The following is a 23544-nucleotide window of genomic DNA, read 5'->3' on the forward strand; positions in this document are numbered from 1 at the left end:
GGGTTAACGATTTTTGCACTAAAATGTAATTGATACGTATCTGTTAAATGTACATGCTTTCTGTGCGCTCAGCTCGAAAAGCGGGCCTTATTGTCAGTCCAGTTTCAGCTGTAGGGATACAGGATGTTAGCGCCAAATAAATCTACATTGACACCCTAATAATTCCATTACATGGCATTTAAAAAAGAAAGTGTGCAAGTCAGCAAATTAAAACAACACCCCGTTTTTTCTTTATTTATTTTGCACCCAGAAATCAAACATAAAAAAACAGCATTTGAAACATTTTGGATGGTTTGTGTAGCCCTTTGTAAGGAAACGTTATCAATGACATATTCCTTCATTTATTACAACACATCACAAGTAACAGGGCACGTCACATTCGGTGGAGCCCCACCCTCATTCTTTGAGAGTTTAACATTACAAGCCTGGCATTTATTTCTAGTTATTCAGCTTCTTTACAATGAATTGAAGCTAACAAATGTCGTGCACAGTAGACAAAGTCCGTGGACTAGGTCTCAGACTGCCCTGGCAACAAAAGCAAAACGTAAACTAAACTTATAACAACAGAAATAAAGACAAACGATAAAGAAAGCGGATCTGGGGAGTTATCCCATATATAGCCTGACCTCTAGTGGTTTAAACTAAGTATGACGGAAATTTGTAATGAAAGTTAGAAAGACCTCGAGTTCATAATGTTACCATAGGCTCAAAAAGTAAGAACATTTTAACTGTTAAAAAAAGTAAAATAAATATAACGGACCTACAGCCATAATTACGCATCTATATGAATTTAAAATAATATGGACCACAAACAAAACAAACATATTGAAAACTTCACTAGTGGATTTTTTTTTTTTTTTCCCCAATAGGGATTTTTCGGTACAGTTCCAGTGACGGTAAATGATCCCCACTGTAAATATTGAATCGATCAGTAAGTTGCTGTAGTGCAAGCCACAGTAAATACAATCCAACTACCAGCGCGCTAACTGCTGCGTTTGATTTGTAAAAGGTTGAAAGGGCACTGCTCCTGAGTTTAAGCGTGTTGCTGACAAATCCGCCATTAACTCTGACAACTACTGAAAGAGAAAACAAGTATTATAAAATAACATTTTGAAAATCTTTTGGAATATCCAGTAGTCAAGCACACATTTTTATCTGTACAAATTATTAAAACACACGCAGAATACCGCCTACCATGAACAAAAAATAATTTAGATGCTATAGTGTCGTTACTTTGATTGCATTCGGAATATTTCCGATTCCTTAAATATTTCCAGGAAAACCCTACATTGCTAATTCCTCGCATGCTAAATGTACACAGTATTGTCACTGTGGTAAATCATCTGTTCTGTTAAACTGTTATAGGCAAACACACTCACAAATCTAGATTACCCAGCCCCCAAAGAGACAACACATTCAAGGCTGCCTATTCACTTGTACTGGAGTGAAATGTGTTATGGGGATTGAAGGCTGACGACAGCATATTAAAATCCACTGCAGTTAACCAGCAATACAGAACTGCCCAGGCTTGAACTTCTTGTTAATCTGGACAAACAGATCAATCTTTATTACGTTAATGGGCATGTAGTTTTCAATGTGTGTGTGTGTGTGTTTTAAAGTCTTTTGATTCAATCTTGTGTGTGTGTGTCATTATGTGAGCCTGTGGAATCCTAGTTGCCAGCCCCTTTTGAATACTTCCTGATTCAAAGTAAAATCACATAATCCATCTCCCTTTCAACTCTGCTTGGCCATGGTATGATTAATTTCACATTTTCTGGTTGAGTAAAAAAAAAAAATCACTGCAAATAACACCTCCTACAAGCATTCAGAAGACTTTCAAACCACACAGTCGCTGCGTGTGCAAACAGAAAGCCCTAGAAATCCTTCTTGTTGTATTTTAAAACTAACATCACTGAATCAAGGTGATCCCAAGATCAGGGAAAGTGTTCCCTCTGAGTGAGGCCATTACAGTAACATTGCAAAACTTATATTGCAACAATTTTACATTACTAGCTAACCAAGGAGATCAAATCATTTAATAACGTCCTTTTTTAACAGGTCGGGACTTGGAAGAGCTTCTGTGGCTGCCATAGCTTCAGTGTGGATTGCTGGAAATTCAAACAGTTCACACACTGGGGTCATCCTGTTAAATTAAAACAGAAATAACTTAGGACAGTGTTTCCTTGTCAGTGTCATAACCTTCACATGTCCCAAACAGATCATCTGAAAGACAGTAAGAAATCGTCCTTTGTGATAGAGTAGGATCTTCAAACATTACGCTCTGTACTGCGGCATGACAACCTTACTCAGAAGGTTGCACTGAGGACTCTTCACATACTTTAACTGCAGGCTGATTCCTAGGCTGTCATAAGTCATCACTGGGGTTCACTACCTGCTGAGGTCAAAATTAGTCAGAGAAAAAACAGTTTAATTTCCATAGTGTATGTAATTTAGAAATAATGGATCTGTAACCTTAACTTTAACTACACACCACTTCAGAGATCCAGGACAATGGAGCTATTTCTGAATACTGAACTTATACGTAGCAGAGTGAATACCCTGGAATATATGGTTGTATTCACAGTGCTCCATTCAACTCATACAAAGAGACACACCTTGAATCAACTTAGTTTGGTAGGCAATGACAAAGACATATCTATCTCTCTCTCTCTCTCTCTCTCTCTCTCTCTCTCTCTATATATATATATATTACAGTAGCTTTCCAGGGTTTGAGGTCAATTCCAATTCCATTTCCAGGTTTAAAATGAATTCTCAATTCAGATTCCTTTGAAAGGAATTTGAATTGATATTTTACAGTTCATGGTTGCTCTTGTTCAACTGCTTTCATTTGAAACCAGTTTAACTGACCAGTCGGGACACTAATTGAATTGGTTGCCACTGTGAGAAGCTCATTTACTGAATTCTGCTCGTTGCAGTTTTGATCAGTGTTGTGTTGGAATTGATTACAAGGGAACGGGAATTGGAATTGAAAATCATCTGGTAGGTAATACAGTGAAATGTATTGCAGGGTTTCAGATCATTTTTGAAAAGCACATCCCTGACCTCCTAGAGATTTCACTAATCTTTGAATTTTACTTCTAGGGTTGAACCAGGGTGGGTTTACTATCATGTACACCGAATGACCTACATTACAAACTGTAAATTACTTTGTGTGTCTTGTAAATAAAAAATGATTTACTAAGCAGTTTTCTTCCAAAACTATAGGGCATATTTACGGTAAAGCTCCTACTAGTAAAAGAGTAACTAAATAGACCTCTTAAATTAGAAAGGTTTTCAAGCTAATTGAATAGATATATTCTTTACATGGACAATCTAAAATATATAAACAGTATGTAAAGTTTCTAGGGAAAGTGGAGAGGAATAAAGTCTCATTAATAATGCAGTATCACTTTTTTAATACAGCAATGAATATAATCATATTATCTATGGATTGTTTGTGATGAAAAGGAGGGATCGTATGAATATTTTAGTTATTTAATTTAGTTAAGCTAAACTAGATTAGCCAGAAGTGACTCACTGACTCTCAAAACCTTGTTGATCCTTTTTTTTTTTTTTTTTTTTTTTTTTTACAGCAATACGCTTTCAATCAAAAAACAAAAAGAAGGGATGCTGCATGTTTAATGACGGAGCACACACACACACACATTTTGGCAGAAGAGCTTTGCCTATATGGAAATGCAAAAAGAGGTGAGTAGAAAGGTTTCATTCTCTGAAAGACTGATTTGAAAAACAATGAATCTGCTTGTGGTTACAGAGTACGAGTCTGTAAACCCAAGCGATATAGAGAGACCCCAACGACAAAAAGCAAGGACCTTTATTGAATAGAAACATTCATTTTAAGCCAGCACCACACCTTTTAATTTTTCTCAATTTTTCATTTGTTGGTACAGTAAAAGGGAAAAGCAAGTTCTGTATAGCCACCAAGCACCACAACAAATCACTGCACCCAGGGATTTAACTGGAAAAGATATTTTTTATTATTGTTTTTTTAATAAAGAGGAAAGGCAGAATGGAAACAGAACGAAAAGAAAAACAGCAGGGGGGGAGGCGACAGCTGTAGCAGCAGCAGCAATGCTGTACGTTGTTTCTATACCTTGCTCCTGAAAAGCCCTTTCGCACCCGGCCCCCAGTACTCATTGTAGATCAGTTTGAACAAGAAGAGGTGGAACAGGGTTATGAGGGAAGCCACGCTGAACCAGAACAAAAAGGGCAGTCCTGGGTACTGCTTCGCCATGTGCTCTTCGTGAGCAAGAATGGCTTTCAGGTGAAGGGTGTGCCTCAGATCCTGCAGATGGGTCAAGTCCGTGGAGATGTACAGCAAAGGGGTGATGGGCTGGGTCACCATGACCGGGAAGACGTGCCCTTTGACCTCCGAGGTGAGCTCTACAGGCTCATTCATGCAGCCGGCCTCGCAGGCATACAGCTTCACCTGCTTATCCTGGGGCTTGACCGACAGGTGGAGGAAGGGCTTGCCCTCTGAGTCCAGCAGCACAGCCAGGTTGATGGAATCCTTGTTGTAGTGGAGGCCCCTCAGGGAGTAGCTGTTGTGCAGCACGTCGGGGTCCGCCTGGAACTGGAGGTGGTTCTCAGTAAACTGGAGCCCACCAAAGCTCAGCACCATGCCCTGCATGACCCCGTGGACCCCGGCTGCCACCAGGGCCTTGCAGCCCCTCTTCTGCAGGGTGAGGTTCCAGAGGTTGACCAGCTGCAGGATGTGCGCCACGCCGCTCACCTGAGACGGCCACAGGTTCTCTGCGTGCATGGTGGCGTGGCCACTGAAGCAGTGATCGGCGTAGTTCAGGCTGGACTCCAGCTTCTCGCGTTCCTCTGCGCTGAGCTTCTTGTCCAGCAGGGGCGCTGTGGACATGGAGAGCACATAGTACAGCGTAGTGTTGACAGTGTCGCTGGAGGGAGTGTGGGCGTCCATGATCGTTTTCATCTCCACACCTGGGGGAACAGAAACGGCATTTAAGCATTTGTTTCAGAACACGTTAATCACAGATTGACTGTCAGTAATACAAATAAAAGCCCATAAGAGCTCAAAAGGGGGGGTGGAGAAGAAACTGTAACCTGGAGACTCTAGAATCCAGCCCAAAGGCAGGTCAAGCTTGTGCAATGATCTGCTGGCTGAAGGAGGACTCGTCAGAAATCTCAGGAATCTTTATACGATCCAATGAAAAGACACACACCTATACATACCCCTCAGGGCAAGGTGGGGATTCATGAACAGATCCACAGGCAAAATGGGGCAGTGGGGCTGTGATCACTTTTGAACTGAGAATTATGAATGCACCACTTTTTCCAACGACGAGAAAGGGCTTCACTGTGCTCTGGCTGTGTATTTAAAAACCCAGAAACAGGCAATTTGTATATTGCTATCGAGCCTATAAGTCTGTGCTGAGGATTCGAGTCAACAAACAAGTTATATCAAGTGATTCAGCATGCGCTGCTGAATAACTGGGGATTTACGATATATTCTGCTGTTGTCGCTATAAGAAAAAAAAAAAAAAAAAAAAAAAAAAACACCTGTTTTGTAAACACCATGGCATGAGATTCCTAAGCACTGCTCAAGGTTAAATAGAGTTAGTATAGTATTGCAAGTGGAAGCATTCAAATATGCAACAAGGCCTAAGGCCTGGATTACTCAGCCCATCCTTGTGATTACTGGGCATGCATGTGATGTGATTAAAAAGACATCATGATGCCAGGGGGCCTTGTGGGTATGTGGCAGCTGTCAGACGAACAACACTTCAGAGCCACAGATAATCTGTAGGATGGGAAAAACTAAAGAGCGACAGTCCAATATCATTATCGTACATTCAAAACATGCAATTACAGCTCATTTTTATGGTATAGCACCATAAAACACAACTAAAGTTATAGCCTTTGCACATCAATAAATGCTTTGTTTTTGACAGTTTATAACTCGTGACTCTGCAGAGCTTTGCGAGAGCATGCAGCCTTTAAGCAATATGTATTATACAGACTGAATCTTGGGACATGGTGGCTGACAAAATTCCCACCTCTGACTGGCTGGCCTGAATTTGATTAAACTTTGACATCTGTTGCAAGAGGTTTTTCACTATGAGTATAGGTTACAGTGATTAATCAACCCACTAGATTCTATTCTGCATGCTAAGGATGTAGTATTTTGGTTTCCTACTTCGTAACAGCATTCCTATTGACTCTTACCCGAAATGAAGAGGTCAGTCCATGACTGCTGATGCTCCTGGTAAAGGTCCTCTACGCTCATTCTCATCAAGTCTCCCATCTCTCGCCTGGCTCCCTCCTTCAGTCTGCTCAAAGTTTCTTCCAGCTTTGAGGAGTCAATGGGCTCGGAGGTGTAGACCACCGAAAGCACGTTCTCAGCAAACTCTGACTTAGCGGAAACCTGAAGCCTGCTGCCCATTTTCTTGGTGGCCACCACGACCAGCACGATCTGCTTCTTCTCGGTCAGGACCCTCCCTGTAGACAACATGATATCCTGGTCCTCGATCTTTTCGACGCTAGCCAAAAACTTGCTCCCAAAGGAAGGGGTCAGGGAGGCAACGTCAAAGGTGACGGGACGGTCCGTAGGGTTGGAGATGTGAATCCTCTGCAGGTATAGATTGGGCCGGCTGCGGTGTGCGATTAACTCTTCCCGAAGGGTCACGCAGTCACCTTGGGTAGGCCCCATGAGCAGACAACGGACCGAAAGCACAGAACCTTTATGGAACCAAAGCATCACAGCCTGGCCTTCAGATCGCACCTCGGCTGGCTTCAGCGCCACTAAAGGCGGGTACTCGGTCAGGAGAACAGGGGAAGAGCCAGGCTGGGAGGAGGAGACCCAAAGCTTGTTGCTCTCAATGTCCACTAGGAGGTGTCCATTCCCAACAACAGCAGGTCCAGACGCCCTGCCCGGTGGCGCTACCTGGACCCCTTCCCCTCGGTCCACGAGCGGTTTCCATCTTTGCATTTCGGACTGCAGGCAGACTCCCGTGGCCCCATGAGGCTCCCCAGAGCTAGTCAAGAAGCGCAGGAGCCCATCTGAACTGAGGTACCAGTATATAATCATGAAGAGCAGCAACCCAACCAGCATCCTCCTCGCCCAACTGCTGGACAGCAGTCCTGGAAGCCCCTTCAGTCTCTGCTGTAGCCACATTGTACTGATTTTTCTTAAAGCTAGAAAATTATATTTTATAGACAGACGGAATTTAGTCTTCTCTGTTTGTTTTTTCAATTTGACAACATGCTTTTCATTCAGAAGCCTTGCTTGGCTTCCATTTTCACATTTGAAAAAGCGTAGTCAGGCATTGCTTTCTTGCGTCATTTGAAGTTGTCACCCTCGGTAACGAACTGTTTTAAATATCAGAGCCAGTCGTGTCAAGTTTATATTTGGTTCGACACCCTTTAAAAACACTCGCGTCCATTTCCTACTGAGCCTGGAGATCTGTTTGTTTGCGCTCGTCTTGGTTTGGTTGCCGTGTCCTTCTTCCTGGTTGAAAATAAAAAATCCCAACTACCGGTTTGCAATTGGGTCTTTCACGCACTGATTCTTATTTTTACAACAAACAGTATTGCAAACTGACGAACGTGAAAAACTTTCTCATTCCTCTTCCTGTCTGATTACATTACCGAGTTACACGATCTTTATACAGCTCCAAGTGCTGAAAGGTGTCCTCTCTTCATCATGCATATATATGAATAACTAAAACACATTAACAGACGCTTTACAATAGGTATCTCAGCAAGGATGTATACACACGTATTTTGCTGGTTCGCTTGGATTACTTACTGCAATGCCCAGACTGTGCTCTTGTTAAAGTATTTATCGCAACAACAGTGTCACGACCCATCTAACACACGACACTACCAGGAGAACTGGTTACCCCTGGTTTAGTGTGAAACGCGAATATCACGCCCCTAACATTTAAAAATCCCCGATCTGGCATGTTTAACGATTCATCTGCAAGGCAGTCCGTTTTCAACCGAGGGGAGCAATAATTGTGCGCACACGCTAAAGATCGTCGCTTCCTCCCTTTCCAAGTCACTCTCTGTGTGACACTTGGAGCTACCGTAAACCGTTTTTTTTTTTTTTTTACCAAAACAGGAAGTGTCGCGCTTTATTATTATTATTTTTATTTATTTTTTTTATTTATTTTTTTTTTTTTTACGGCGTTGTTTCCCTGGTACACTTTACGACTTTCGTTTCAGCTGTTGCGAGGCAACGTCTCGTCTGCTTGTGACTGTTACGGCCACTGGGAGTGAAGTTTCAAACCTGGCTGAAAAATGACTCGCTGAAAAAATAAAAATAAAAAAAGTATCACTTTAACATGTTTATTATTAACTGTATGAATGTGGGGTATTGTGTGCATTCACTTACACAGCAGAGCTGCTAAGTTATGTTACAAAAAAGTAACTATTAAGTTGCGAGAGTCGATGTTTACACGTCCCGCACGTACACCGTGAAACATCTGGCTTTGCAGAAACTTGGGTTAACCCCGTAAAGTACACAAGGAATTGAGCAGTTGTTCAAACAGTTTATTCTTAAAGTACTTTTAAGACTCAGATATCACGAGGGAATTGAGATGACCACCAGATCCAGCCTGTCAGTGCATTTTAAACCCTGTTTCGTGAACCTCATTGCAAAAATAAGAAAGTTGGCATCACTTAATTTGCTGGACATATGTCCCTGGTACCTTAACGGGGTAACTAGTGTATAGACACATACGTGCAGAATTCAAACAACAAACGACGGCAAACACGACAAATGCAGCTGTGCAATCACGGGAGAAGAAAGTGTTTTATTTTTAATTGCCAACTTCTCCAATAAGAACCAACTAAAAGGGCGAAAATTTAACATCATAATTTAAGAAAGATAAATAAATAAATATATGTCATTGCCCTTAAGTTTAGACAAAGGGAGTTGGGTAGTTATGTCAGTAAAGCATCTTACTGTTAGTAACATTTGTCTTTTTGTTGCGTTATGAGGAGTCAAAATATTGCAACATAAAAATATAATTTTTTTTTTTTTTTACTAATTGGCCCTGTTTAAGGTACATTGTGTGGTGTTTCATTGAGATCAAGGAAACATAATTAGCTGCAAGAACAATTTTCAAGGAAGAAAGAGTCAGATAACCCAGTAATCAATTACTAGCAGAATCTAAATAACTTTTTTTTTGGGGGTGGAGCACACCCCTCTCGCTTGTCCTGCGGGAGTGCGGGGTGCTCCAGCTGCTACAGGCGAATCAGGAATGGGTCTGTGTCTTTGTGATGATGTATGTTTGGGGGTGGAGATGAAAGCGGAGCTATCGCTTTAAAAAATCTTCCTGTAGAGAAGAAGAAGTTAATGCAGGAAAAAAAGGGGCTATAAAGCCTGGAAGTGAAGCTGCGCTTGCACAGTGTTTCCAGAACACAACTGGAGAAGGACGACAGTCGGGAGTATTATTATTAATATTATTATACTTTACAATGCAGACCGAGGCCTTGGTACGAATACTGTCTGGGATCTGGATCTCAGTTTTGCTCCTTGAAGTTAACTGTACCCAACAGAATCCAATCCCCGAAGGTAAGAATATTATCTAGTGCCGGATCGGACGTTTCAGCGGACTGGAAATGGAATATAAAAACGCAAACAGTGTTGCAGAAAACAGCATACAAATAAAACGCGTATCTGGTTGACCAAAGTTTAAAAACTTGCAAGTAAAAAATATCGTTAATCGTTTACCTTACACACGGCTATGTCTGTAAATGCTTAATCTGAGTGCCTTAATTTGGCTTTTCATTTGGGGGATGGGTAAATACATACGTCTGCATTTCTCGTTTTAATAGCTTGAATTTATTTGCCAAAAATATAAAATAAAATAAAAAAATAACGGTTGGTATTCACGTTTGTGTTAAAAAAATGTGACGAGATATTTTACGCACTATACCTTAACGTAACCGGTTCAAATAATTTCACATATAAATGAATGTGCACTGCAAGCTTATCGCGTTTGCTCTCATTTAAATCCACTTCTGCTGTGCTGTGGATTCTCGAGAGTTCTGCAGCTGCTGACGTGGATACGGGGCAGGCGTGCAAAATGGCAAACGTGCCTACAGAAAACCGGTCAATGTAATATTTTAAACCCCCCTGCGAAGCGTATGAATACCTGTGTTGTGGACTGTGTGGTGGGGTGGGTTTGAATGGGAGAGCGCATTTGTTCAACACATCGCCTAAAGCAGACAGTTGTAAAAATGCAACACAATGTTATACAAAATTGAGCCTAGCAAAAGTTAACGGACTTTTTTTCAGTTAACAATCTATTCTTGGTGTCGGATCGACAGGAAACACATCACAGTTTGATGGAACCTCGGAATAGCCCTGGCCCTCTGCCCTCAGTCTGGTCTCCCAGTGTCACACAGCGCTCCAATGCAGACGGTGGCCTAACTTGCGGGTCAAATTAAGAAGACTTCCTTAAGAAATGCAGACCAGACAAATTCCAGTCACCAAAGTATACATATCCTCTGCGTGAGGACAAATAATGAGCGCATTGTCTGTGCTTGTGTCAGTTTGCTGCAAGAACATAAAACACACAAGCCCTATGCAACAGTGCTTGACTTATACAGTAAATCTGAGTTGAGATTCTACCACGTTTTATTTCTGACACACACACACACACACACCTAGTAAGTCAGAAACAACCAACCTAGGGTTTCTTGGATTGTGGGGGTTTTGATCCACTCATTTGTTATTTTTCCATGAGAGAATAGCTCTCAAAGATACCGAAAATAACCTATAGGTTTCTATATTCCTATCAGCCCAATTCTCTATAAAAACTTATAGATTCACTACAATAGTCTATAGGTCTTCTATAGAAATTCTGTAGGTAAACCTATAGGTTATTTTCATGAGGGACAGCCCACAACAATGTGTAAACAACAAAGACAGTAGCGTAGATAATTGATAATCCACGTTTGCAGTGTGTGTTTGGTGTCGAAGGAGAAAGAACCGAAGTTATTTGCAGGACTCGAAATAGATTAAGCATCAGTGAAATTCTTGGACTTTTTAATTTATTGAAAGCATGAGTATGACTTGCGAAAAGAAATGCATTTTCTTTCTTTTTTTTGTAGAAAATCTTTTAGTTTTGACTGTGGCCACCAAAGAGACAGATGGATTCACACGTTTCATGAGATCAGCCAAACTCTTCAACTATACCGTTAAGGTAAGGAAACCAAGCAGAGAAACGGCACAGTCTGTTGCATAAGTGGATTTGATTCTCTGCAGCAGAAAGAGACTATGGGAGTTGTAGTTTTATTATGCATGCCACAACATGAAATGTACCTGGAAGCAGCATGGGTTCCTAGTGTGGGTGGTGCAAGTAAACCTGTGAAGTTCAAGAAGTCTTCACTCAGTAAAGCCTCAAACCTGCAATTTCAATCTGAATTCCCACTATAAACAGTGCATTGCATCTGCCAATTGGCAATTTGTGTGCATGTGTCCTGGTATCCTATTTCCTTCACTTGTGTGCTATAACGTCTGGATGTTAAAGGTGCTGGGCAGAGGGGAGAAATGGAGAGGAGGGAACTACAAGACTGCTTCAGGGGGTGGTCAGAAAATCCGTCTCCTGAAGTCTGCACTGGAGAAGTACGAGAAGGAAGATCAAGTGATCTTGTTCATTGACAGGTAAGAAAAATAAAAATCTCTTCAATAGTCTATGAAAGAGCATTTGACGTTTAGTAGTGCCTGCTCCACTGTTGCATTTGCAATAATGGAATTGACATCGCTTTGGATTACAGCAAGGTACAGAGCCCTTGACAAGAGGGTGCACGCCAATAAAAGTTGCTTTGCAGAAATGATTGCATTCAGCACATTTTAAAATCCACCACAAAGACTGGGTCTACTACACCCATGTGATTACGAAGCACAAGTTGGTACTAGTTGCTCAACAACATTGCTTATGTGTGAACCCAGCTTACAACAAACCTGGTTTAAAAAAAAAAAAAAAAAACTTGCCAGTGCTGGATGCTGGTGAGTACTGGCTTATATCAAGTGCTGAGTGAAGGAGAGGGGGGTCTATTCTTAGTACCTGTGATTTTTATCACCCCTCTATAAACAGCTACGACGTGGTCTTCGCATCAGGTCCCAAAGAGCTGCTGAAAAAGTTCCAGCAAGCCAGCCACAGGGTGGTCTTCTCTGCAGAGAGCCTCGTATGGCCAGATCGGTACCTGGAGGACAAGTACCCCCACGTCCGGGAGGGCCAGAGATTCCTCAGCTCAGGAGGTACGTTTCCTGCGGCTCGATTTCATTTTGCACTGTTGACGTCCTGCTTGAATTACAGTGTTGTGCAAATCTGTTGTTTTTGTTTGTTGAGTATCTGAAATCAAACCGCAGTAATTGAAAATCATGGAGAATTGTCAAAATAGGCAAATTAGTGATTGGCTAATTTTAATTGATGACTTCAATAGGCCACACATGCAAGTCATTTAAAATAGCAAGAGAACACCTCCACAAATGGTAAAATGCATGAGACTTTTGTGTGGTTTAAGATGCCTAATTAAAGCACAAAGTGGTCTAACATTTTCTCACGAGTGCCTATTGTTTCTGTATCGCTGACTGACCTACTACTGTATGTGTTGGTTAACTTGCAGTTTGTTTACCTCAGTGGGATCGCATAGTTCTATATGCTTATAATCACACTTATAGTGATCACACTCCACTACCCTGCCTCAGGTTTCATGGGCTATGCACCCAGCCTGAAGAAGATGGTTGCAGATTGGAATGGAAAAGACGATGAAAGCGACCAGCTGTTTTTCACACAGCTTTACCTAAATCCAGAGAAAAGGGTAAGAGAGAAGTCGGCCACTTGGTACGGACATTCCTTTAGGGGTATCAGGATCTGATGAATGAGTTCTGGTCCAGATTGGTTACTGTTCAGCTAAAAGTGCTTTCACACATTTTGATGAAACCTTGCATGTTCATCGTGGTGATCTTCTTCTGATGGTCCCCTGAGTGGGAATTGAAGGCCACATTGGTGACCACTTATCTGGTCATTGCATTGCTGAATCTGTGTATGGGCAGTGGTTGTTAAAACGTGCTGTTGGTAAAAATGCAGTAACTGTATAACACTTCCTTGATCTCTTTTCAGGAAAAGATCAATATTACTTTGGATAATAAGTGCAGAATATTTCAGAATCTCTATGGATCTTTAGGTAAGCCACAAACAAGTTTCTTTCAGCATTGGGAACAAACACAAGCTGTACAGTACTTTCTCTTAAATATTTCTGCAGCCTCAGATCTGTTGTCAACAAGCTGCATGCCTTTTGACGGCTATAAGAAGGGGAGCTCAAGCAGTCTCATTTTACCTAGTTTAAATTTTTTTTTTAAAAAAGCTGTCTGTGCGATCCTGGAATTAAGAAAGCCATTGGTGGTTGTACTAGTTTACAGCTCTTTACTGTAAAACTTCCAATTCAGACAGAGACCAGTTAGAAAGCATAAACAAAGACCGAGCATGCCAGCCTGTTTAACACAGACCTTTAGTGTAATTGGAAGAGTGGAGGAATAAATGTATTGGGCTTTGTCATTTTCACTTTTTTATTGGAAGAGCGGCTTGCAAGTTTTAAAATGAGTGATCACAAACACGCAGAGGCCTTGGTTCTTTGATCTTTTTTTTTATATGCCTTGTCATTAAAAAATTAAAAACCAAAAAAAATGCCAACACTCCCTACTGCTCTGGAAATACGCCCATCAGTACTTGGTAATAAAAGTTCCTAGCACTGCAGTGTGAGGGAAAGGAATTTATGACTTTGCTGTGAGATGTCTCGGCACACGTAGTCCAGTTGCTCTGAGGAAGCCAGTTTCAGCTTCAGCCTTCTTCCCTAGACAGAAACGCACAACACTGCAAGACTATTCGTGAGCATTGAACAAATGAAGAATTTATAAAAAGGGCGATTCATAATTCGGGCAACACATGGGTGCTGTGCAAAGGATATATTTCTATGACAGTCTGTAATGCACTGCTTGGCCACCAGAGGGTTGTTCAATAATGTCGGTGTTAAAGTAGAATGGAAAACAATGTGGAACCACAGTGTTGCACAGATTATGAATCGCACTGTATAACGAATGCAAAAGTGTGTAAAAGAAAGCTGAAAGGAAAGTACTGTCCTGCATCATATTTGCACACTGTATACCCGATGTCACTCCAGAATCTGCACCCAGCCCTGGCGAAAATGGGCATGAGCATTATTAATGTTTTAATTTGGAAGTACTTGAAGTCTGTTCTTGAAATGTACTTTAATCTTGTGCCAACCACTCGGGAGACGAAAATAAACAATCAAGCACCCCTGTGAGAAATGGTATCCCCCACACCTGATAATGACAGAGCAGCACTGCAGGATCTGCACAGGTCTAGGAGGACATCATTTCTTACAAAAAGGGGAGTGGGATTATGTTTTGGTCTGACACAAGGTGTTATGCATGATTTGTAAATGTAACTTTTAAAATTATACAAGCCTTGTGTTTTGTAATTGAAAGAATGTGCTAATGCTTTCTATTCAGATGACGTTGTGCTGAAGTTTGAGGACGGGCGGGTCCGTGCTAGGAATGTGGTTTATGACACTTTACCAGTTATAGTTCATGGCAACGGAGCTAACAAGGTAATAATTAATTATATTATGCTAATTTTATATATGTTACCTAATAATGCACTAAAGCAGTGCCACTGGGTAGTGTGTGTGCTTGTGTGATTTCTGCACAGAAAATTAGACTAGATTTAATGCTATAATGGATCTTTCAGCTGCAGCTAAACTACCTGGGCAACTACATCCCCAAAGTGTGGACGTTTGAAACGGGCTGCACTGAGTGTGATGAGGACTTAAGGAGTCTGTCGGCTCTCAAGGTAAGCACTGAGCCTTCAACCGTGTCAGTATTTTACTTTAGTCCGAGCGTCCTAAACTTTTTTAATGTGTGTTTTTCCAATTGTCCGAGTCAGATCCTCAGCTTGATTGTTCCTGTTTGTGTAGGAGAGCGAGTACCCCTTGGTGTTGATTGGAGTTTTCATCCATCAGCCCACTCCGTTCGTCGCTGTGTTTTTTGAGCGTCTGCTCAACCTCAAGTACCCCAAGGACCGGCTTCAGCTCTTCATTTACAACCACGTGAGTACAGAGCTGTGGAGAGTACCAGGCATCACCCACAAGAAAAGCTGTGCTGTGCACAGACACGTACAGCGATGCATCTGAACAGAAGCGCTTTAGTTAAAACACTTTCCCACAATCCCCTGTGTTCCCAGGAGTCCCATCACGAGCGCAACGTCAAGTTGTTCGTTGAGGCTCACGGGAGCGAGTATCGAGCTGTGAAAGTGATCGGACTGGAGGAGGGGCTGGACAACGCAGGGTCGAGGAATCTGGGATTGTAAGCCGCTGTAACCATCGTCGGTAGAATACATTTGTTTTGGCCTTTTTTTTTTAAAAATTGCTTGATTGAAAGCTCTCCATGCATTTTCTGCTAGGGATCTGTGCCGGCAGGACGCAGAATGCGATTATTACTTCAGCGTGGATGTGGAGGTCGTCTTGAAAAATGCTGACATGCTCAAAATCCTCATTGAACAAAACAGGTAAGTATGGATAATATACCACTAACACCACCACCCCTTTCCCTCTGGCCTGACTCCACATAAAACCATTTTAGAGGACATCTGGTTACTATAAGGAATAATAGGCAACCCATTGGGCTCCATGCAATTGACATTTTTGCTGGAAGGAAAGATAAATAAGTTCTTGAATCTAAGAGAGCGAAAAACACAAATGTAAAATGATCAAAGCCACTTTCATGTGAAAGCCATGGGAAGTCATGCTGACTCTCTCTCACATGGTTTATTACTGGCATATTGTAAAACTGGAGTTCAGGGTAGCTTTAGAATCTTCAATCTCCAAATCACGTAAATTTGTGCACCTTATGGCAGACCTGTAGACTGGGTGACTGGTTGCATGTTAAGATTAGAGTCACAAAGAGGGGCAGCACTGCCAGGTTGCAGTTTTGGAGATCAGGACTATAGTGTAAATATTATATCTTTGCCAACTTTTTTTCCCTTCTCTTTAGGTCCATAACTGCCCCCATGATCAGTCGCAATGGAAAGCTGTGGTCCAATTTCTGGGGGGCCCTGAGTGCTGACGGGTTCTACGCCAGGTCCGAGGATTACGTGGACATCGTTCAGGGGAGGAGGGTGTAAGTGTGACCTGTGAAGGTGCTTTGTGTGAATCTAGTGTTTCTTAAGAGGTGAGGGACAATGGCACTGTTCTGAGACTAGTGAGATAATTTGGGATAGCAAATTACACGTTTCTGCTAGAACAGTGCAGTTTACTAGATATCTCCCATACATTTTCATCTGAACAGTTTACTGTGGTGTAAGAAAACTAACCTGATGAATGCAAATGGGTGTGCACAATACCAATTGCTATGTTAGTACGCTTCCATTTACTGATTCCAATATTCAAAAGTTACACACATATAGCTTAATCATTGATCGTTAGATGCAACACATGTGGCAGCTAGTTTTAAACAGAAATTGGATAATGATCAGTTACCTGATGTGATGAGCGATAGCTCAGGTACAGAGATGGTCTGTCTTCAGGAAAGGGTTCAGGTAGCTTGTCTCACTCGGACTCTCAAGTGCCTGTCTTATATATCTTACCTAACTGCGTGTGTGTGAAGCTGAACTTTGTGAGCTCTGCTTGCATTCTGTTTTCCTAACAACATCTGAACGCTGTCAATTTCTTGGCGCGAGTTACAATGTTGTTCCAGACACAGAGCACACACAAGACCAAATATACTCCAGTTTATCAATCCCTTGTCTTGTGGAGAAACACATCTGTCTGCTAATAACATCATACCTTTCAGCTGTGCTCACAATAACCTTCGTTGACCCTTACAGCGGCAAATGCTGGTAAAATCATGATACTGTGTAGTAAAGCGTGGGCGACCAAATGCGGAAGTGGTGTGGCATATATCTGAATGATCAAGGCAAGGTTAGAATCCTGACTTTGCCCTTAGCCTGTGTGCACCAGTATGACCTGTGTTGTCTCCTCTATGCAGTGGTATCTGGAATGTTCCCTACATTTCCAGTGTCTACCTGATTAAAGGCAGCGTCCTGAGGACTGAACTGACAGATAAAGATCTGTTCCACTCTCTCACACTAGACCCTGACATGGCCTTCTGCAGCAATGTCCGGGAACAGGTACTGTCTCCCTCCCTGGATAAAAAACAGCAAATCACATTTTACACATGTGTCCAACATAGCTGAGCAGAATGGAGCATTAAATTCATGCGGAAACAAAAATCAAAATCGAATTTATACTTCATTGATAAAAGGGAGTATCAAGTATTGACTATCCTGCATCAGGGGTAGAGTTTCTGATGTGAAAATGGGACGGCTTTGCAGTATAATGGCTGCTTGGATTGCATCAGTTCAATGTGCCCTTGTGCTTTTAAATGCTAAGTTGCCTCTTCTGTTTTAATTTCCACAGGGAGTGTTCATGTTTGTTTCCAACAGGCATGAATTCGGACGCATTCTCTCCACTGAAAACTGTGTGACGACTCACCTGCACAATGATCTGTGGCAGATCTTTGAAAACCCACAGGTGCCGAAACTCAAAGTCTTTTAGAATACCGCATCCCTCGTGCGCAACTGTGTATTCAAACCCTGTTAAAAACAATGATACGGTAATGGTGACACTGACCCGTGGAAAAACATTTAAACATAGATTTTCCAGTGTCTTGGGTGATGATCTTCTTAAAAGCGAATGATACCTTTTCAGAAATGTTTCCTTTTTTTCTCCAGGATTGGGAAGAACGATACATCCATTCAAACTACACCCGAATCATGAAAGACAAATTAATAGAAACGGTGAGTCTGCATTGGTATGACTACTGCAAGCTTTTATATATCCCATTCAGTCACTGCTGTGCCACGTGAAGTTTCCTTTATATATTTAATAATGCATAATGTTGACCTCCCAGGGATATACAACTGGAGGTTACCCTGGTTAAGTATATGAGCAGAATGAACCTGTGTATAAACTGAATACTCTGCACAAGCACAGTGGTAAAGGAGTGCCTTCACACTGGCTTTAACCAGCAGGGCTTCAGTATTCCATTGGTTTGCCACATTCCTTTTCATTGTAATGGGTGTTTTATACGCCTGATGCAAAGCTGCATGTGACTAAGCCCCCGGTCCCTCTGTCTCTTTCTCAAAGCCATGCCCTGATGTCTACTGGTTTCCTATTTTCACTGAAACCGGCTGTGATCATCTGGTTGAGGAAATGGAACATTTTGGACAGTGGTCTGGAGGCGGCAATGAGGTGGGTTACTATTAAAAAGAAAGAGGTAAATGTTTTTTTTTTAATATACAGGGTGATGCACAAACACACTCTCTGGAGAACATAGACGGAATTGCTCGAGTTTATTGCTTGAGTTTATTTTAGCATTTCTAACTGGAGTCAAATGTGTTTTTTTTCTTTTTTGTTTTTTTCTCACATGGTACAGTACATAGCCAATGATACAGTAAATATCCACGAAGATGCTGAAGTGTACAGATGCTTACCAAAGTTAAAACAAATATGCAAGTCTTCCCTGGTAGTGTCGCATTTTACTTGCTGATTTACTGTTAGGTGCCTGCTTTGAAAGGGCTTTGAAAGGGCTTGTACTAAACAGACATATCTATCTGAATACTGTAAAGCTTTAAATGTTTACTGGCAAGAAATATTCACTCATTTCGCTTTTATTAAAAATCTGCAAAGTGTACATGCTGCAAAATTAGGATAATTACTCAGTTCAGTTTATATGCAGTATATGCATAGCTTACATGCATTAACATTTGCTGCTGTAAATATGTCAATGAAATAAATGAAATTGCCGGAGATAATTCCTGTTTTACAGTATATATAGCAAGAGTGATCACAAAGAGAGGACACACACATTAGACTACTGGGGTGTGTTTTAGATCTGGTCTGATGAAGGGTATGTGTTAATGGACAGTTTCATTGTGTGTGTGTGTTTGTATCCAGGACTCTAGAATTCAAGGGGGCTATGAGAACGTTCCGACCATAGACATTCACATGAATCAGGTGGAGCTTGAGAAGCAGTGGCAAAAGTTCTTGCTTGAATACATTGCACCAATTACAGAGAAAATGTACCCCGGATACTACACCAAGGTAAGCTGAACTGTGCTCCATTTATTGATTCAGCTAAGGGTTCAGGGGTGTAGCTTTGGAGAAAATCGCCACATGTCACCCTTGTATGTAATCGAAATGTGTAATGCTGTTCGTTAAAGGCCAACTACTGTACTTTGCCTATTGATGACAACTGAGTGTTGCATTGCAGATAGCGTGCTGATCAAAACGAATGCATGCTGTTTTATTGGGGGCGAGTGTATTTGTTGTGTAAATTTACACTCGGTTCATGCTTAAGTGATGTGTTGTGTTACGGGACCACAAAAGCACAACAAAATCGTTCATCGTCAAAGCTCATTTTACTGCCTTCCACGTCATACAAAGCTAACCATCAAAACCTTAGCTTGAGTTATGACGTGCGTCTCATAATTCATGGCGTATTGTTGCACCTCTGATGATTCACATGTTTACAGCCATGCACTGAAAATATAATTTTAAGTCAACAGCTGGGAAACGGTTGTTGATCTCCGATAGCCACCACCATCCCATCACAGGCAAATGTATATTATTAGAAAGCACACAAAGAGCATGCAAAGTATATTTTATTAGCTTATACCAGCAGTGATACCCTTGCACCAAAACAAAGGTCCTCAGTCTCTGATAATGCCTCTGTGCAGGGTATTATTGCTTTCACAAACCATCACGTGCACAAGTCTATTACAAAGGTTCAAATGTCTGTCCACCATCTGACATGTAAACCAGGGGTGTCCAGTCACGGTCCTGGAGGGCTATTCCACTCCAGGTTTAACAGATGAAATGTTATAATTGCCTACTTCAGAGTCAGGAGGCTTAATTGGTTAAACAATTTCAAACAGGGTTGGAACAAAGACCAGGAGTGGAAGACCCACCCCTGATGTTAACAGTCAGTTCAGGCACGTTGGAGTGTGGGTGTCTCATACAGGTTGTGGTTCCAGACTTCTGAACCAAATAAAGTGCCAAACAGGGATGGAATTAGGACTCCTATGGCATAGCACTTTCACCCATTCCAGGTTTTAATGTGAGCTTGATCAGCCGGTAACAAGCTCAGGTGTGCCGTCTGAAATTCACAGTAAAACCAGGAATGGATCAAACTGCTTGGCAACGGGAGTCTTATTTCCATCGCTGGCCAAACGTCATGCTGTTGCTCACCTGCGTTTTTTCTCCTGGACAGTGTACCTCTTACCTGAACTTTGTGGTGAGGTACAAACCTGACGAGCAGCCGCTGCTCGCACCCCACCATGACGCCTCTACTTTTACAATTAACATAGCTCTCAACAGCAAAGACACTGACTACGAGGTAAAGGGGTGGGCATCTAAACAGGGGAGTGTTGCAGGAAGGGGCTGTCCTGTGCAGGTCTGTTCTCTGTGTCAATGTGATTCTGGCTGGTATGGTTAGGAGATGCTGCATGTCTCTCTTGCATCACCCTGCTATGTGTGTGTGTGTATCTCTCTTTCAGGCTCAATTTGATCTGGCCTTTGTAGTTAGGTATAAACCCGATGAACAGCCACTATTAAGGCCTCATCACGATGCGTCCACTTTTACTGTAAATATTGCACTGAACACCGTTGGGATTGACTATCAGGTAAGCCCCCTGGATCCTGACGGACTGTCATCACCTCTGGACAGTTTGCAGACTTGCTTGCTCTACAGGGAATTCAGATTGTATTCTTCTCATTGTTGTTCTGCTATAGCTTATGCATGGCATTTAATTTAACACTTTGGTGATCTGTTCTCAAGCGAGAGGTGTTCCTTTTTATTGCTACTCCCACACTTCCCCAGAGAAACAATTAATTAATAACCAGTGAAGTGTTCACTAGCCTAGCAGTGTAATACACTGCAAACGGCGACGCTGATTAGATTATTAATATATTCAATTACTGTGTGTTTCTAATGTTGAACAATTGAGTCACAGATAGACAGTGTGCTTGTGAAAACGTATTGCTCATTGACTTGCATGAACTGGCTCCAAGCGTGCTCCCAATTGCAATGCATCGTAACACAAATGAAAAGACTCCTAACTTTTTAAAGCTTACTTCTTTTTAAAACTTCTCACTATCTCACCATTTTACTTCTACCCTGAGGGTGATACATGATACTTTTTTTCCCTGTGGCTTGATGTGCTCTACATGTTTGGGGAAAATCCTGCAATCCACTTAAAGTATTTTTTAATGTATATTCAAAGTTTTTTTATGGGAAAGGAATTAAAAAAAAAAAAAAAAAAACACAGTACAAAGTGCCATCTTTCTGTAGTTACACTAAAGAGCAGTGTAAAATATCCTGACTTGTGTTTCTTGCTAATTCTTTATTTATTCAATGTATTAGTAGCCCCTACTTTAATTACAGTCCTATAGTATGTAACACAAGTGTCAGTGCAAGTTGTGAAGTGTGCTGACGCTCTGTCTCCTTGCAGGGAGGGGGCTGCCGTTTCATCAGGTATAACTGCTCTATCCAGGCTCCTCGAAAAGGGTGGGCGCTCATGCACCCAGGACGCCTAACCCACTACCACGAGGGCCTCCCCACAACCGCGGGCACACGATACATCGCGGTGTCGTTCGTCGACCCTTAAGAGAACCAGCGGCGTTTTTGAAGTGGCAAAATTTAGGGACTGTTGGAAACTGAACTGACTGAATTTTTAAAGCCCAACGCAGGAAGCTGTACCAAAGAAATCCCTTCTGATATGCATGCATATGAACAGAGTGTTTGAGGGTGTTATTCCCAATTGAAGCTTTACGTCTTTGTCTTATTACATACATACGTGCAAGGAGCAGTTGTTTCTTATGCTTACCATTGCAGGAATGTTATACACACTGATTGTCCTAATGGAAATACTGTACTGTTAAATCATGTCACTTATTTTTTACAATTGCAGTAGATTTGTTTTCAGTGACCAGTAGTCCAAACGGCAACAGATTTTGATAGTAGTAATATTGATGTCTTAATGTAACCCTGGCAAAACTGGATAGAACAATTTTAACACATGTTAGGAATCCACATCTTCCACTGTGGATGTATTAAAGTTTTATGTAATTGCTGATGCAAACTTAGTTGAATTAAAAAACAAATAAGAATTTACTGGACCTACATATTTTCTAAATTGTGAATACTACATTATTTGTAATTTGAAGCTGTTTCTTTATTTTGGGTGGTAGGGGTACAGTACAGTATTTCCAGGCTTTCTGCACATTATCAAATGGGCCCGTTCTGTCACAAAAGACCCTGGTGAAGGGGCACCATTTGTATCTCCTGGCATGCCTTGTTTTATTCTCAGTACCAGTGGATGAATGAATGAATGAATGATATACTAGAAGATAAAAGAAGCCTTGGGTATTAACATTGATTTTCTAGACAGTCAAATGGAAATCAAACAAACCCAAATCTTTGCCGTTATTTGGTCATAAAGTACACAGATTCAGTCAATATGATGATGAGGCAGTTGTGTAAGTTTATAACTCCTCTGTTGTGAAGAATACAGTTGTTCGTTCACATGGGCTGTATCAAAGGGCATCTATGCAATAGTTTTGTACAAAGGGACAAAACGAGAATGGTACTGAAAGCAATAGGCTATTAAAACAGGCAAGAGGACCAAATAAACGCAGTAGTGGAATCGTTGGAGGTATCTTTTTTATATGTGTGTGTGTGTTTTTTTTTTTTTTTTTTTTCCTAACTAAACACGTTGGGTGACTGTGTTACTAACAGGACACACTGCTATGATTTTAAAAGTGCGTTCAATTGGGATACACACCTGTTACACTGCAGTTTGTTTGACCTTGTTATAATATTTAACTGTACTTGCTATTCAGTATCACAAAAATGAACTGTTTGAATGTAGCTGCATTGGAAATGTACTGTAGTTACAGTTAGTCTAATAACTTGTAATTAAACTGCTACACAGTCTGTCCCACACTGCAGGTAACTACGTGTAATGCTGTGATGGTCCTATTTGTATAAAATTGCTATAAAGTATTTTTTGTTCAAATGTGTGTTTATTATTATTATTATTATTATTATTATTATTATTATTATTATTAATAAATAGTATTATAGATATAAAGAATGCATTTTGAATAGTGTTAACTATTTTAACCTGACTTCAGTAACCTAGTCGACGATGTCGAACAGAAGGGGAGTTGTTAAAAGTTTAAACCCTCTAGAACTCTTTATGGGACTGGCATTTAGTGGCCTTTGAAGGCAAATTCAATTCCCACACGATCCAGTGAAAACACGGGCCCAGGTTGCAACCCCAGTGCACTATTTTGCATTGGGTCAGTATGTAAGTTTAATATGTAAGGTGCATTTTTGTTTCTCATTGCATTAACTGACATAGGCATTAGCGACTGAAGGTTTATAGGCAATACATGCAT

General features: G+C 41.3%; 2 protein-coding genes across 6 annotated transcripts; one reads left to right on the forward strand and one right to left on the reverse strand.

Annotated features, from left to right (window-relative positions):
• Positions 1-218: 218 nt before the first annotated feature.
• Positions 219-8065, reverse strand: LOC121328793 (uncharacterized protein KIAA2013 homolog). Of its 3 annotated transcripts, none has more exons than XM_041273851.1 (3): positions 6214-8065; positions 4115-4968; positions 219-2143 (listed from the first exon to the last, which is right to left on the reverse strand). In XM_041273851.1, exons 1-3 carry the CDS (start codon positions 7160-7162, stop codon positions 2126-2128), a joined length of 1821 nt encoding a protein of 606 aa, XP_041129785.1. In that variant the 5' UTR covers positions 7163-8065; the 3' UTR covers positions 219-2125. The 3 variants fall into 3 exon arrangements, with proteins under 3 accessions (XP_041129785.1, XP_041129784.1, XP_041129783.1); XM_041273850.1 differs by lacking the exon at positions 219-2143 and adding an exon at positions 2150-2392; XM_041273849.1 differs by lacking the exon at positions 219-2143 and adding an exon at positions 2150-2395.
• A 1118-nt stretch (positions 8066-9183) lies between these two features.
• Positions 9184-23159, forward strand: LOC121328936 (procollagen-lysine,2-oxoglutarate 5-dioxygenase 1-like). Of its 3 annotated transcripts, none has more exons than XM_041274083.1 (19): positions 9184-9568; positions 11113-11204; positions 11532-11665; positions 12099-12262; positions 12713-12825; positions 13128-13191; positions 14537-14634; positions 14775-14876; positions 15001-15132; positions 15267-15388; positions 15486-15590; positions 16076-16201; positions 17069-17210; positions 17500-17613; positions 17814-17879; positions 18229-18333; positions 19039-19185; positions 20640-20765; positions 21594-23159. In XM_041274083.1, the coding sequence occupies exons 1-19, from the start codon at positions 9472-9474 to the stop codon at positions 21747-21749; spliced, it is 2205 nt and encodes a 734-aa protein (XP_041130017.1). In that variant the 5' UTR covers positions 9184-9471; the 3' UTR covers positions 21750-23159. The 3 variants fall into 3 exon arrangements, with proteins under 3 accessions (XP_041130017.1, XP_041130018.1, XP_041130016.1); XM_041274082.1 differs by lacking the exon at positions 20640-20765 and adding an exon at positions 20354-20479 and having other exon boundaries at positions 9192-9568; XM_041274084.1 differs by lacking the exon at positions 20640-20765 and having other exon boundaries at positions 9187-9568.
• Positions 23160-23544: the final 385 nt, after the last annotated feature.

Source organism: Polyodon spathula, chromosome 16, assembly GCF_017654505.1.
Source record: "Polyodon spathula isolate WHYD16114869_AA chromosome 16, ASM1765450v1, whole genome shotgun sequence".
Taxonomy (NCBI): Eukaryota; Metazoa; Chordata; class Actinopteri; order Acipenseriformes; family Polyodontidae; genus Polyodon; species Polyodon spathula.